The sequence below is a fragment of the Schistocerca gregaria genome, chromosome 2 (assembly GCF_023897955.1).
Source record: "Schistocerca gregaria isolate iqSchGreg1 chromosome 2, iqSchGreg1.2, whole genome shotgun sequence".
In the NCBI taxonomy this organism is placed as follows: Eukaryota; Metazoa; Arthropoda; class Insecta; order Orthoptera; family Acrididae; genus Schistocerca; species Schistocerca gregaria.
The window spans coordinates 374,634,716-374,651,240 of NC_064921.1; the positions used below are offsets into that span (position 1 = coordinate 374,634,716).

The 16,525-nt window shown below is 38.8% G+C and overlaps 1 protein-coding gene across 1 annotated transcript in view; it reads right to left on the reverse strand.

The window, feature by feature from the left end:
* Positions 1-13,265, reverse strand: part of LOC126320020 (protein CFAP210) — a 151,635-nt gene extending 138,370 nt beyond the window's left edge. The window contains exons 1-2 of the mRNA XM_049993746.1: positions 12,960-13,265; positions 10,446-10,628 (exon numbers count right to left, since the gene is read on the reverse strand). Of these exons, the coding sequence (XP_049849703.1) occupies positions 10,446-10,628; positions 12,960-13,178 (402 nt within the window). The 5' untranslated portion in view covers positions 13,179-13,265. The remainder of the gene's footprint in view (positions 1-10,445; positions 10,629-12,959) is intronic.
* Positions 13,266-16,525: the final 3,260 nt, after the last annotated feature.

The following is a 16,525-nucleotide window of genomic DNA, read 5'->3' on the forward strand; positions in this document are numbered from 1 at the left end:
TTCCGCACTGTCACCTGATAAACAAAGTAAGAGCCTACAGAATATCAGACCAGCTGTGTGGCTAGATTGAAGAGTTTTTAGCAAACAGAACACAGCAGATCGTTCTCAATGGAGAGACGTCTACAGATGTTAAAGTAACCTCTGGTGTGCCACAGGGGAGTGTTTGGGACCATTGCTTTTCACAATATATATAAATGACCTAGTAGATAGTGTCGGAAGTTCCATGCGGTTTTTCGCAGATGATGCTGTAGTATACAGAGAAGTTGCAGCATTATAAAATTGTAGCAAAATGCAGGAAGATCTGCAGCGGATAGGCACCTGGTGCAGGGAGTGGCAACTGACCTTTAACATAGGCAAATATTAATGTATTGCAAATACATAGAAAGAAGGATCCTTTATTGTATGATTATATGATAGCGGAACAAACACTGGTAGCAGTTACTTCTGTAGCATATGTATGCGGAGTATGTATGCGGAACGATTTGAAGTAGAATGATCATATAAAATTAATTGTTGGTAAGGCGGGTACCAGGTTGAGATTCATTGGGAGAGTCCTTAGAAAATGTAGTCCATCAACAAAGGAGGTGGCTTACAAAACACTCATTCAACCTGTACTTGAGTATTGCTCATCAGTGTGGGATCTGTACCAGGTCAGTTTGACAGAGGAGATAGAGAAGATCCAAAGAAGATTGGCACGTTTTGTCACAGGGTTATTTGGTAAGTGTCATAGCATTACGGAAATGATTAGCAAACTCAAGTGGCAGACTCTGCAAGAGAAGCACTCTGTATCACAATGTAGCTTGCTGTCCAGGTTTCGAGAGGGTGCTTTTCTGGATGACGTATCGAATATATTGCTTCTCCCTACTTATACCTCCCGAGGAGATAACGAATGTCAAATTAGAAAGTTTCGAGCATGCACGGATGCTTTCCGGCAGTCGTTCTTCCCACAAACCATATGCGACTGGAACAGAAAAGGGAGGTAATGACAATGGCACATAGAGTGCCCTCCGCCACACACCGTTGGGTGGCTTGCGGAGTATAAATGTAGATGTAGATGTAGATGACCTTAGCAATCTTTACAGAAAAGGGAGTGCACTCATAAAATTACACCTCTGGTGGAGCAACTTGTTGAATTTCTTTATGCTGCAATATATGTCTTCCCCATAAAGGTATATGATGTGATTCTTCAGGGTGTATTTGTTGATCGCAAAGTCCATGGATGTACTGCCAGTTCACAATGTCCAACAGGCAAAATATTTTGGCTATCAGACATGTTGCCACTGCCAGTTGTGCAGATGAACTGAGCTTCTGAGGGTGTGCTGCTGACTTACATCCCCTCCCACCACAAGCCATTTCATCAGCACATGTGGCAGAGCACCGACAGTCAAGCAGATGCAAGCGTCAACATCTGTGGTAGAGCTGATGTGGGTGCTCTGTCTGCACTGGTTGCGAGATAGTTTTGTTTGCTGTGGTCACAAATTTGTATATGGAGTACTCTGAGGAAGAAACTCGCTCGTCAGCCAAATGGAAACCCACTTGTTTCTTCTGTTATGTGGATGACACCTTCATCATTTGTCCCCATGGAATGGATAAACTCCTTGACCTCCTTACACATTTGAACTCCATGCACCCCAACATCAAATTCACCATTGCAACTGAAGCAGAAAGAAGATTACCAGTCCAGGACCTCATGGTCAAGAGAAGAGCTAGTGGCATCCTGGGCCATGGCGTGTATCAGAAGAAAATGTACACTGATCTGTATTTGCACGCAGACAACTGGCACCAACCTTAGCAAAAGAATGGGGTACTAAAAGCACTAGTACACAGGATGCACATCATTTCACACACAGAAAGTGCGTCCCAGGAGCTGGAACACCTCAGCACTGTATTATAAAAATATGGGTACCCGCAATGGCAGATAAGGTGAGCTCTCTGCCCCACCACAACAGTTCAACCTGTGGAGATGGATGAAGTCATGAAGGCAGAGGCAGCCCCTACCTTTATACTGCACAGTGGTGAACTATTGGAAAAAACTGGATGCATATTGAAGAAGTACTGAGTAAAAATGTTTTTTGCCTCCCCAATAAAACAAGAGCATATTGAGAAGTGTCAAAGATGATCTCAGTTTGTGGAAGCCTGGTGTATACCAGATTGTGTGTGAATGTGGAAATACATGTTGGACACACAGTGCACACCATCAAAGGTTATTGCCAAGAACACCAGAAGTACAATTGACTGATGTATCCCAAAAAGTGAGCAGTCACTGAGCACTGTTTGTCCAATAATCATGTGAAGGAGTACAAACATACCATGATCTTGGCAGACTTCAAAATACGGGCACAGTGGCATTGGGGAAGCGTTAGAAACGTGTACCATGGACAATATCATCAATTGAGAGCACAGCTATGATATTAGCAAGGCTTGGGAACCAGCACTGAGTTTAGTTAAGAAGATATTCAGCAAACAACATGATCTGCCAACCAGGGTGAACAGAGCACCTGCATCAACACTACCACAGACATCGATGCCAACATCTCCAAGACTACCGATGCGCAGCTCCGGGTGCAGATCGTTGAGCAAACAGCTCGAGGGTGGAGGGGATTTAAGTTGGCCGCACACCCTCAGGAGCTCAGTTCATCAGTGCACTTGATGATGACAACATGTCTGATTGCCAAAATATTGTGCCCACTGGACACTACGAACCAGCAGTACACCCATGGATCAATACTCTCCCTATAGGAACTTCAATATTAGCATAACTGTGTTCTGAAGCACATTTCAGTATGCATGCCGAGTCAATTGACATTAAGAAAATTTCTAGTAACTGCACTTTGTTTGCTAGATCAGAGCAAAACCATTTATTTACTGTCACCTTAGACTCAGAGATTCAAGTTTATGAAGAACTATTTTGAGATCAACTGTGCAAAATGCTTTAGCAAGGTTTAGGAAAATTCTTCTTCATTCAGAGCTTTTAAAACTAATTTTCCAATATTTTGTTGCATTTTAAGACATGAAACGAAATTGTCCTTTTTAAAGAAGTTAGTTTTTCTATTAGTTTTGAAAAAAATCACAGCAAAGAAACTATTCAATGATTCTCTATATTTTTATCACCTTTTTTTGTCAATGGGAAGAAATGTTTGCACATATTATGTATTCAGGGAAGTTATCACGTGAAGATTGCTAGGTTACTGACTTCAATGTTAATCTGTTTTGACTTTGTGCTACTGGTTTCTTGTTAGGCTATACTGCATATTGCTTTGCTTTTATCACACACGTTCTTTGCAGTCTTATCGTTTGGTATTTTTCTGCATCAACCAGAAATTTTTCTAATACATTGGAGATTAAACTCCCTCTGTTGAGGATCTTTGTTAACTTCTCCCACACAGTTTTTTTTATTCAATTCCCTAATGGAATTTCTACAAATTTTAATTTCAGTAAAGACTTAAAGTTGCTGAATATCTCATTCATCTGTGTAATTTACAGCAGTTCCTCCTGTATCTGGTTTGCCAACTATGTTACGAATTCACATATTTCTGATCATAGAATAAATTCTTCTGGAACTAATAAGTAGTTTAGTTTGCTTCTGCGGATACTTTTAGTTTAAAAATTTGACCAAAGCGATCTGTTAACAAGGTTTTATCAATCCCCTCATGATATTCCACTTAATCAAAGGGCCGTGACATTTTCTTTTGGCCCCTCTAGTGGCATACTACAGTGTTGTGACATAGGGACTTCATTGTGTATCAGCACAGAAAACATGTACCCACAAACAAACAAAAATGATACATAATATTTTATTCACTTATCTCTAGCACTCAGAATTACTTTTCTTCACTCAAAGATATCAGACCACTTCTAACTTTGAACTGTAGTTCTTTCTTAATGTAAATACCTAAGCTTTCACCTATCATAAATGCCTTCTATATTAACATATTAGTATGTAAGATGGTAAAATTATGTATAAAATTTAAATAACTTTATACCAGCATTCAGTGATGTTTAAGATAAAGCAAACTCCAGATTTTCATTCAATTTATAAGAGCTGCACTGTGTTCCTTTTTTGCTGGAACATACAGATGAAGGAATGTTAAACAAGTAAAGCTACATATCTCCCTTCCTTTACTTCAGAAACACAGAAAATAACACATAAATAGTGGCAGTCTAAGGACACTCAGAGCAAATTTACAAAATGCCAGACAGATAGCATGAATGACTTCTCCTCCCACAATAACTGGATGGCACCCAGTGACAAAAATAAAATAATTTAGAAATTTAAAATGACTGATTGCTCATCGTTTGTACTTTCCAAAAACTGGAATAAAGCAGCAAAAGCAAGAAACTGAGTAAGTCTTACATTCTGCCTTCTATAGTCCAATGCATTCTTAATACTGCAGGCACTGCCCTTGTCTTATTGACTGACAATGATGACACAGCTTTTTATTTCATCCCTAGAACTTTTCTGCCTTTGAAATATTTTCTGTTAACAGCTTTTCAGATACAGTGACACTCATGGTCTCTTGCCCTACTTTCTTCACCTTGGCTTGGAAATGATGGGTTAGATAATGAAGGTACCCACTGACATCACCAGCGCTTACTTAACACAAATGAAAGTAAGTCAAAGCCCCTATCAAATCTCTTTTGATAACAATACTGTCAGTATAATTTGAAAGAAAAATTCACTTGACAAACTATAAAATTAGTAATGCCAATAGATGCATATAAAGGTACAATAAATTACCCATACTTTTGGATTTTTTATTTCCTTCCTTGGAGGAAAAGGATGATAGGTTGTGGACATTTAAAACGGAAGGGCAGATCAGTCAAATCTAGATGAGAGAGATCTACCTGTTGTGAGGACACAGAGAGACAAAGACGAAAGGAGAAAGTGATATCAGAGACAGTTGGAGGCCAAAGATAGAACTTCGACAAGTACTGTGTCAGTTTCAGTTCAGAGATGTTAAAAATAGTGTGAGAAATAAAGATTAATCAAGAGTAAAAATAAAAATGTGTGAGTGAGAGAGAGAGAAAGAGAAAATAACTGGGCATATTGAAACTGTCCACTTCGGCACCATCCATGTGCTGAACATGCCTATGGCATGACACAAGAGAGCTAAGTGTCTGCAACATGACATGGTCTATTTGAATCCTTCCACAAGACAAACTATAAAATTAGTAATGCCAATAGATGCATATAAAGGTACAATAAATTACCCATACTTTTGGATTTTTTATTTCCTTCCTTGGAGGAAAAGGAGCAAGAGGATTTGTCATTCAGCATATCTTTACAACTTGGTAACTTCCTTGACTTGACATCCATGAACGTACAGCCACATTTCTATTTTTTGCTATTTCTATTAAATTTCTCAATATTTCTTTTCCTGTGAGTGGTGGTTAGTCCTCCATTGGGCACCCCCCAGGTGGAGGATAGGAAATGCTCAGTCAGACACATGTCTGGTGGGTATTGGAGAAATTAAATACCTGGGGTGGACCAAAACCAGTGAAGAAGATGTCAGTGTCTCAGATGACAGATGACATTCCAACAGCAGAAGAGGCGGAAGATGTCTCTACAGAGCAAGCAGAGCTTGGAGTCTGGGAAAAGCAGTCTGCCTAGGAAATGGTAACCCAAACTATTACTCAGCAAGCTTGGAAGCTGTGAGATGGCGGCCCCATCATCAAGCTTAACCTACACAGCACTCTTAATGTGGCCAGAGCATTTTATACATACTGGCTCACATCAAAAATATGCCTCAGATAATGGATTTAAAAGAAACGGATCTAGGCTGTGGAACAGGAATTCATGAGGTGGAAAAAGAAATGGAATTGCACATTTTGGACATGGAATGTTCATAGTCTTAAAAAAACCACCTGGGGCAGCATCTTTAATATCTGAATTAAAAACATACAAGACAGACAATGTAGCCCTACAGGAAATTAGGTGGCTTGGAGGAGGGATACACATGGAGGATTATTGTGTCATTTTCTATGGCAGAGATGAAAAGTAGCATGAATTTGGTACTAGCTTTTCTGTCAAGAACAAGATTGTTAATATGGTTAAAGAATTCCATCCCACTATCAAAAGAATGTCTTACCACAATTAAACACCTGTAGTACAATATAACATTCGTAAATATTCATGCACCAACTGAAGATGTAACTGAGGATGAGAAAGATGAGTATTATGAAAAATTAGATAGGGTAGCCAGAAATATTCCAACAAGAAATATGAGAACTGTCCTAGGATATTTTAATGCAAAAACAGGTTAAAAGGACATTTTCACCCCCACAACAAGAAAACATAGCAACCATTCCACCACAAATGAAAAATGGATTAAAAATGATAAAATTTGCATTGTCAAAGAATATGAGAATTTGCTCCTTGATGTTCCCTCACAAAGAAATTCGTAAAGGTAAGATAGTGCTGTCCAGATGGCAAAACTGTAAATCAGATTGACCTTGTTATGGCATACCAAACATGTAGTTCATCCACAAGATATGTCAGAATGTACAGAGTAGCAGATAGTAGCTCAGATCACTTCCTAGTGGTAGGAAGAACTAAAATCAACATGATCTGGAATCAACAACCAAAATCCACATCAAAAGGTAATTTCAATGTAGAATGGCTGAAGGAATTGTCTGTTAAAGAAACCTACATGACTGAAATTACCAACTGGTTTACAGCGTTGCAAGAAGTTGGGGAGGAAAACAGTGTTGGAAATGCTTGGGAAAGAATAAAGATAGTAGTAACAGATGCAACAGAGAAAACTTTAGGCAAGAAAAAGAACCTGAAGAAACAGGAATGGATCACTGAAAAGTGTCAAAGAGCAAGAGGAAAAAAGCCAGGATTCTGTGGCTGCAAAATATGAAGAATGAGGACAGGAGAAAGACCTTCAACGTGTGAGAAGAAAGGCAGCAAGAATTCAATGAACAGAGAAAAGGAAGTATCTAACTGGAGTCTTGGAATCTAGAGATGTGGAAAGCATGAACAGAGACTCAACAAAGCTGTTTCAGTATGCAAAGAACAGTAAGAGAGGTTATCAAAGTGAAAACCTGTTCGTACAAATAAAAATAAAAACATCCTAACACAGCTGGAAGACATTTTAGCAAGATGGAAAGAGTATTTCCCAGAAATCCTAAATTGCACTGATCCTCACATAACCTTCAACTATGCAATGATTGAGAGTAATAGCAGTAATACAGTGGAAATTTAAGAAAAACATCTGCTGTCTGTTCATTTATGTCCAGTGAGCCCATGACAGCATCCCCATAAGTAGCCTCTACAATGCTCTAAGAGAATTTAAGATGCCCAATAAAATCATTAGGCTGATACAACTGTGCATGGCTCACAGGCAGTAGTGAAGTTCAGAGGATCCATATCCCCCAACTTCCCAATCGCAACTGGCTTACGGTAGGGAGATGCTCTTTCATGTGAGCTCTTCAACCTTGCATTAGAGAAAGTGGTTTGAAAGAGTAATGTACAGCTATTCAATGGTCTCCGATTTGAACACAGTGAAATAAAATTCCTGGAAAACGCAGATGACATAGTCTTACTCAGTGAAAAACAAGAAGAGCTGAAGGACATTTACAGATCACTCAGGCATAGTGCCAGCAAAATAAAAAAACAGAATATATGGAAATACTTCGAGTCATAAATCCAAATCCACACTTTGAAATTGACCACCATTCTAGATTCAGAAAAGTTCATCAATATAAATACCTTGGATCGCACTTCAGCAGTAAAAATATCATAACTCCAGACATAAATGAGAGAAAAGTCTCAGTATCAAGACGTCTGTATGCTCTAAGCAGCCCACTCAAAAGTAAAGCTTTATCAGTCATCACTGAGATGCAGATGTATATAACACCACCATCAGCGCAGTAGTCCTGGAAAGCTGGATTCTTACCAAGAAAGAAGAAAAAACTGAATGTTTTGAAAGAGAATGATGAGAAAATCTGGGGACCTGCTTTGGAGAATGGCATATGGAGAGTTTAAAAGAACACTGAAATTTATCAGTTAATGAAGCAGCCCAGTGTCATCCAGAAATTAAGAAGTAGGAGACTGCAAGGGGCTGGGCATGTGGCTTGGACTGACCTTGCACACGGTGGAAAGATGACATAGAGAAGGCAGCTGTAGCATGAGGAATCCCCACAGGATGGAGAGAGACAGCGAGAGATAGAAAATGGAAGCACATTGTTGATGCAGTGTTTGGTCTATAGGGCCTGTGAGTGCTGAAAAGAAGAAGAGGAAGGAGAAGAAGATTATTTCTTTTTGCACTACTTCACCCCTCTCTCATTATCCCCCCCAGCCGCCCTCCCCCAAAAAATCTCCTTTTTCTCCTTCTTTTTAACTACACTGTTCACTTCATTTGTCTCTCTGTTGATTAATCTTTATTCTTCACTCTGTTCTCACTATATCTTGATTGAAGATGGCATGGTGCTTTATGTGTGTCTGTTGGAAGTACTAAAATTCTGTCCTATAATTTTATGCCTTCCTTATCTTTCTGTTTATCTTCTGCTCCTCTTGGCACCATAATAGCCTATTAATACACTACTGGCCATTAAAATTGCTACATCATGAAAATGATATGCTACAAACGTGAAATTTAACTGACAGGAAGAAGATGCTGTGATATGCAAAGGAGGAGGAGATTGACAGGGAGAGGGGAAAATGTGAGAAGGAAGTGGGTGATATGGGGAAGGAATTCGACTGGGAGAGGAAGTGGGGGGGGGCGGCAGAGGAGGTGATATGCAAATGATTAGCTTTTCTGAGCATTCACACAAGGTTGGCACCAGTGGCAACACCTACAAACATGCTGACATGAGGAAAGTTTCCAACCGATTTCTCATACACAAACAGCAGTTGACCGGCGTTGCCTGGTGAAACGTTGTTGTGATGCCTCATGTAAGAAGGAGAAATGCGTACCATCACATTTCTGACTTTGATAAAGGTCGGATTGTAGCCTATCATGATTGCAGTTTATCGTATCGTGACACTGCTGCTCGCATTGGTTGAGATCCAGTGACTGTTAGCAGAATATGGAATCGGTGGGTTCAGTGGGGTAATACGAAACACCGTGCAGGATCCCAACGGCCTCGTATCACTAGCAGTCAAGATGACAGGAATCTTATCTGCATGGCTGTAATGGATCATGCAGCCACGTCTTGATCCCGGAATCAACAGATGGGGACGTTTGCAAGACAACAACTATCTGCACGAACAGTTCGATGAGGTTTGCAGCAGCATGGACTATCAGCTCGGAGACTATGGCTGAGGTTACCCTTGATGCTGTATAACAGCCTGCGATCTGCACGAACAGTTCGATGAGGTTTGCAGCAGCATGGACTATCAGCTCGGAGACTATGGCTGAGGTTACCCTTGATGCTGTATAACAGCCTGCGATGGTGTACTCAATGACAAACCTGGGTGCACGAATGGCAAAACGTAATTTTTTCGGATGAATCCAGGTTCTTTTTACAGCATCATGATGGTTGCATCCATGTTTGGCGTCATCACAGTGAATGCACATTGGAAGCATGTATTTGTCATCACCATACTGGCGTATCACCCAGTGTGATGGTATGGGGTGCAATTGGTTACACATCTCGGTCACCTGTTGTTCGCATGGACGGCACTTTCAACAATGGACGTTACATTTCAGATGTGTTACAACCCGTGGATCTATCCTTCATTCGATCCCTGTGAAACACTACATTTCAGCAGGATAATGCGTGACTCCATGTTGCAGGTCCTGTACGGGCCTTTCTGGATACAGAAAATGTTCGACTGCTGCCCTGGCCAGCACATTGTCCAGATCTCTCACCAATTGAAAACGTCTGGTCAATGGTGGCCGAGCAACTGGCTCGTCACAACACCTCAGTCACCGCTCTTGATGAACTGTGGTATCGTGTTGAAGCTGCATGGGCAGCTGTACCTGTACACGCCATCCAAGCTCTGTTTGACTCAATGCCCAGGCGTATCAAGGCCGTTATTACAGCCAGAGGTGGTTGTTCTGGGTACTGATTTCTCAGGATCTATGTACCCAAATTTTCGTGAAAATGTAGTCATGTGTCAGTTCTAGTATAATATATTTGTCCAAGGAATACCCGTTTATCATCTGTATTTCTTCTTGGTGTAGCAATTTTAATGGCCAGTAGTGTAGTATAATTTGAAATGTCAGATTTTTTTCATTTTGTGTTCTCAATTATTCACACATTTTGTGTCCCGTTTCAGAGACTCTATAGCTTTATCCTTTCTGCATTTTCCAAAACTGTAAAGGCTTACTCCAATTTTTGTGTAAGTTTTTATATCTACCATTTCTCAAGTTTAGCTACATTATGACTGTAATGTTTGAAATTACAGGGAAAGCTTTGATATACAAAGGCTGTAACTCATGTCGCAAACTGATAAGTACATCACAGCATGCTAGCCACACTATACTATACCATACCTCTGAAAGAAGGAGGGCTCCATGAAGTGTCTTTATAGTGTCATTATTAAAAAATAGTTTTTTCTTACATTCTTTCAAATATTTCTTTCTTTCTTCTGCTTTATCTTTGAGTATTTCCAGATAGTGTTTTTCCTTTGCTTCTTCTGCTTCTTTCCTCTGCTCAAGCTTTTTTTCTTCTGCAATCTGTTAAAGGAAATTGATTTAATTCATTGTGAAGATCAAAGTGTCTCACTGTCTCATGTGCAAAAACATGTAACTCACACTTTTTATAGGAGTAACAAGTTTTATATGCACAGTATATAATCCACTTTAAATGTATTCACTATAACAGACAGACAGAGAGGGAGGAGCAGATCATGTACAGGGGGAGAGGGTAGGAGGTAATGGATGGATGGAGAAGGAGATTGAGATGGACAGACAGAAAAGGGGTGTATGAGATAGAGTGACAATGAAAGGTGAAGGAGAAAATGGACACACAGAGAGAGGTGGCAGAAGACATTGACAGACAGTGAGAGGGAAGTGGAGGAATTGCACAGACAGAGAGATGAGGAGAGGAGGAAGAGATGGATAGTCAGAGAGAGGAGAATGGAGGACATGGGCAGAGAGAGAGGGGTGAAGAGGACATGGACAGAGAAAGAGTGAGGAGAAGAGGGAAAGGCAAAGAAAAGGGAGACTAGAAGGTGGACAGAGGAAGCAGGATGATGAGATGGACAGAATTAGAGGCTGAAGGAGATGGGCAGAAACTAGAGAGTTATGGAAATGGACATAGTCGGGAGGAGGAGATGGACAGGGAGAGGGGAAAATGTGAGAAGGAAGTGGGTGATATGGGGAAGAAATTCGACTGGGAGAGGGGGTGGGGGGCGGCAGAGGAGGTGGTCAGAGAGAGGAAGGTGGCAGGAAAGTAGATAGACGAAGATTGAGGGAGAGTTGGAGGTAGGGGAGATGGACAAAGAATAGGAGAAGTAGTAAATGGACAGAGACAACGAGTTGTAGGGAGAGGTGTAGGAGGCATGTAGGAGATGGAGATGGATAGTGGGAAGGAGGAAAAACAATGACGTGTGAGAAGGCAGGTGGAAGAGGGCAAGGCTATGAGCTGGAAGAGGGAGGGTATGAGTAGGCAGGAGGTAGAGGGGCAGGTTGTGAGAAAACAGGTGGAAGAGGTGTAGAGCAAGAAGGCTTGTTGATGAGAGGTTTAACTTAAAATTGGAATAAATAAATATCTGGGAAACTCCAGATACTCTGCTATTTTGTTATAAAAAGTTCAGTGACAAGTGTTTGCAAGTTGTAAAACAAACGATGAAAAAAGGTTTTCTGTCAACTATGCAGCATCATGCACACAGTGTATGCACTGAGAGATTTATACTGACAAATAAACAAACAAGTAAATAAATAAATCCCCGCATTCCTCTAACTGATTACTTTGTTCTTACAACTACACATAAACAAAAGAAAAACCCTACAAATGAAAATAAATCGCGATCGCTTGCTCTCTTCTGCTATTTATAATGTTTATGATGATTTGCATTGAAGTTTGAATATGGAAATAGACACAGTACAAGAAGAATGAATTAACAATTTGTGAATACAGATAAATTATTTTCGGAACGGAGCAAAGGATTCAGGTAAGCTATTAACTGCATGGACAACTCTGTTCCAAGCATTCCGTAAGCATTTGTGTAGTATAACTGTTGTGTGGCGCAAAAGCCATAAAATAAGTAAATAATGTAGGATTCCCACAAATCCAAGGGTCCTCAAAAACTATTTAAGGACAGTGAATTTCAGAACTTTTACGCGCCTTTATTAGAAAAAGTTAATTGTAAATGTAATGTCCAGTTTTCCTTTTGTTATTTCAGTTACTGCACCAATTTCATGGATGATGACATTACGGTTCGTCCTCTCCAAAAATTTGTCGAGTTCAGTAAATAGGCTAATATCAATTCTCCAGGAAACACATAGGTATTGTGGTCCCATCAACATAATGTGATCGCATATCGATGTTAAGTTATCATACCGGCACTGCAGTGGTATTGTTTGTATTAAAGTCGCATTTACACTGATTTCGATAATGCTTGCAGCTACGTCACACTTATTGGTATTTTTTCACCATAAATCGTACCAAAACGAGGCACTTTTAAGAGATCTTTAATGCATTGTTGCTTCAAAACAGAATATTTATAGGTTGATGGATTACATCGCAGATAGGCCTAAATTAAGATGCTCTCAAACTACAATGAAACTAATTTACCGGTGCCACGAATGTAATAATATTGTTTGCAAAGGATGTCTTACAGAAGAACTACGGTATTTATTTCAACAATCCTCAAGCCTTCCAATCACGCGAGTCTCACGACGCTTCCTTTATTTAGAGCTTATCCAGATGAAGATACAGGGCAACTAATGTACTTGAACCAATTCCGACAACTACAATTCAGAATCCATGTCTGCCATATTTGTGTTGAGATAGTCATCAGTCTATATCCATCGCGCTTGTGCCATATTTGTAAAAATACATACCTTCAAGGGATTAGGCCATTCTTCTGCTAAAGCCTTAGATATCGCCTTCATTTTGTCTTTTTTCGCTTTTTCTTTCTCCGCTTCTTCGATGCCTTTATGCGCCCATTGCATATGTGCTTTTATTTTGTTGAGCTCAGAACTGCTGAGCACTAGCACAGATTTATTGGAAGTAACATTATTTGTCGATTTACGGGAGGGTACTACTTTAACTGAAGCCATTGCCTTTACGAACTACAGAAAGCAATCGTTTTCACCTCTTACTGTTTAGATACCGGGAATTATTGACAATATTTCTGTTTCCATTAGCGACGCATCAAACAGCGAAGGGTACTATGGAAACGCCAGCTTTCATGTACAGTGCCTGTACTCTAGTCCCGAATTATATATGTGGGTATTTGCTAACAAACATATTTTCTCCTCGCAGCATTTTAGAGGTCGTCAGCAGATTCTAAGTCTCCCGACATGTTCAACTTAAGTTCGTTAAAAATACGATTTCCACTCAAGTGACGAGAGCATTCCGTGATCCCATGCCAAAGGTTCTTGTAACTGAAAACACGAAATTTTCATTAATTACACGGATTCTGAAGCACACATTGTGATATTTGGCCTGATTTGATACTATACCCCTATGTAGAGCTCTTACATTCTTCATAAGAGCCAAATCTACTGAAAACGAAAATGCCTAATGTCATATGATTTGTAAGATCTCAAACTTTTTTCAGTACCAGTAACAGTTTGCACTTTCCTTTGCATAAGCCTCCCTCCTCTCTTTCTATATTGTTAATTGGTTTCAACAGGCTTGTCATTAAACTACTTTACTCTGAAAAAAAAATTGCAATTAGCATCGGTGCTGTGTATCCCGCTTGAGTACTGGTAAGCGAACAGATATATGGCAAGAAGCCCATATCTGTTTTTTCTATTGGGCGCGAATTTTCAATTTAGATGAAACTAAATTTCGAAACAGCTTAGAAAAATAACTGTATTTACGAAAAGATATCATACATTAAAAAAATTATCAGGCCAGATATTAACTTAGGTGTAGAATGAATGTAGTTCTAGTATCTAGCGTATGTCGCGCTCCACTGTGTCGCGGCCGCTCTCGAAGTCGCGCTTCCACACCTATGGAGGCAATTGTAATATGCAAATCACAACGTGATGCCTCAAGAAATTGCTCTATGTGCGTTTTATTTCAGCATAACAAATTTAATATTACTAAACAAAAGAAAATGTTACCAGAGGAGAACTCTATTTTCCGGAGGCTTTACATTTACTTTGAATGTTCCTGTCAAAATTAAAACAAGAGGATGGTTCTGATTTGGTTTTATTTCATTTGATTTATTGAGCACCCGTTTAATGATGTACAATGATATGGGATTTGTCATGTGTTACATACAGAAAAATATGAATAACAAAATATTATGTAAAAAATATCAGTGAACAAATCTGAATTAAATACACAGGCAAAAACAATTATAGCTTACATTATATAAATTTGTAATTCTATAGGACACAAATAAGTTACATATATTCTATGTATAATGGACAGCAACAAGAAACAATGATTATAACACTCTATATTTACAAATTAATTAATTTTTGTGTGTACATGAAAGAGTCTACCCCACGACACAAGTATGTATATGAGCGAATTATAAGACTGATGAAGGCACACTATCTTTCTGAACAATTCATGTATTCACTAACACTGTAAAGCTATCACTAATTAACATTCTTTTGAGTTCACTTTTAAAACTACTCAGCTTCTCAATCCTTTTAATTTTTAAGGGAAGAGCACTGTAGAGAATTTTCGGGTGGTATATTGTACTCTTGTTGTACTGGGCTTTCTTATGCACTTCTATGTGAAAGTCATTACTCTGTATTGTTGTATAGCCATGGAACTCACTGTTTAAAGAAGAAAACTGGGGGTGAGTCTTCAGAAAGCATATACTTTCATAGATGTAAATGGATGGAAGTGTCATGATTTTATATTCCTTGAAAAATTCCCTACATGGATCTCTAGGTGCAGCTCCTATTATGATCCTTATCTTCCGATGATTGAAGGAAATATTTCTGAAGATTCCATGTTATTTGGGAAATTTACTGAATATGTATGCATACAATTTTTAGTCAGAACGCGAAATTTTGTTTGAACAGGTTCCCTGACATTTGACATGAAAACTTCACTAGAACATTTAAAATACCTACTTTACAAATTACCAAAAAAGAACAGATGTCTGATTATCTATGGCCACTTTAATATTGATTTTTCTGTGGAAGCTAAACAAAAAACTGACATAGCTTACTGAAACATTCAATAGAAACAGTAGCACATGCAATGAATACTTCAACCTGAACAATACATTACATTCTAAGGCTAATGTGCTTAGGTTACTTTTTTCACCGGGACTGTTTCGTCACTTTTTTCCAGTCTGTGGACGAAGATTTAAAAAATACAAATGTTTTATTCCACCGTTGAGCATATTTAGATGCAATTGGTGTCATCAGTGTTTACATAATAATAACAACAATAATAATACCACAAACCACAATCCAGGATGGATGCAATACATATTTGTGCAAGTATAAATAACAACAAGAAGTTTCCTTATAGGGCAGTTACAAGTTAAATGAACTACATAGTTCAGTGAATGACAAAAAAATAATCAAACAGACAATTAACAATAAGTACATGAAACAGTAATAAAATAGTTGCACAGTATGGCATATTTATTTATTTATTTTATTTTATTTATCCTTCTGTTGACAATAAATATTGCATGGATGTTGTCAATGACACATGTAGGCCATCATAATGTACATGTGCGTCAGTGAAAAAGGCCAATAAAAAGTTGTTAGCATGTTGACGTAATGTACTGTTCCAGTCTCTTCTGTACCTAAGGTCTATCACCTTTCCTTTTGGATCCCTACGTAATTCGGTGCTCTCCGATACACATGATCTAACAGCGGAGGAGTGGTACTCAAGCGTCAACTTTAGGTTACAATATCTTCGGATGTAATTAACATTTTACAATGCAAACGGCACTGATTAAGTATTTGTTTATATGTTCAGATGTGATAACAAAACTAATGGGGTTCCATTAAAAAAAAGTAGGTTTGTGTTAAAAAACATACTTCCGTGCATTTTTTTATGGTTTGTATTAACCAATTACACTAGCCCCTCTTCTCACCTTCGGTCTGTGGAATCGATTCGTTAGTATTTGATGTGGTTTACGAAATATATCCAGCGGTAACGTTAGGTGACATCCTGTATGCATCCCTGCTTGTTATTTTAAATGCACAGCCTGTTTTTCATAAGGCTTTAGTTTTGTCCTCCCTAAACGGCAAATCCTTATATAGACAACACTGCTTAAGTATATATTTACATCACACAACAGCTGTCCTTTAAGTATGTAAATGTAATGAATGATTAGGTAATGAATGATTAGGTGCAGATAAAGTATTTTCTATTTTGCCTTTATAAATATCATCAGAAAAAAATTATTGACCTACATAGTCATTTACAGAATAAAAACATTATTCTACTAGAATTTTTTTAAATTCTGTTT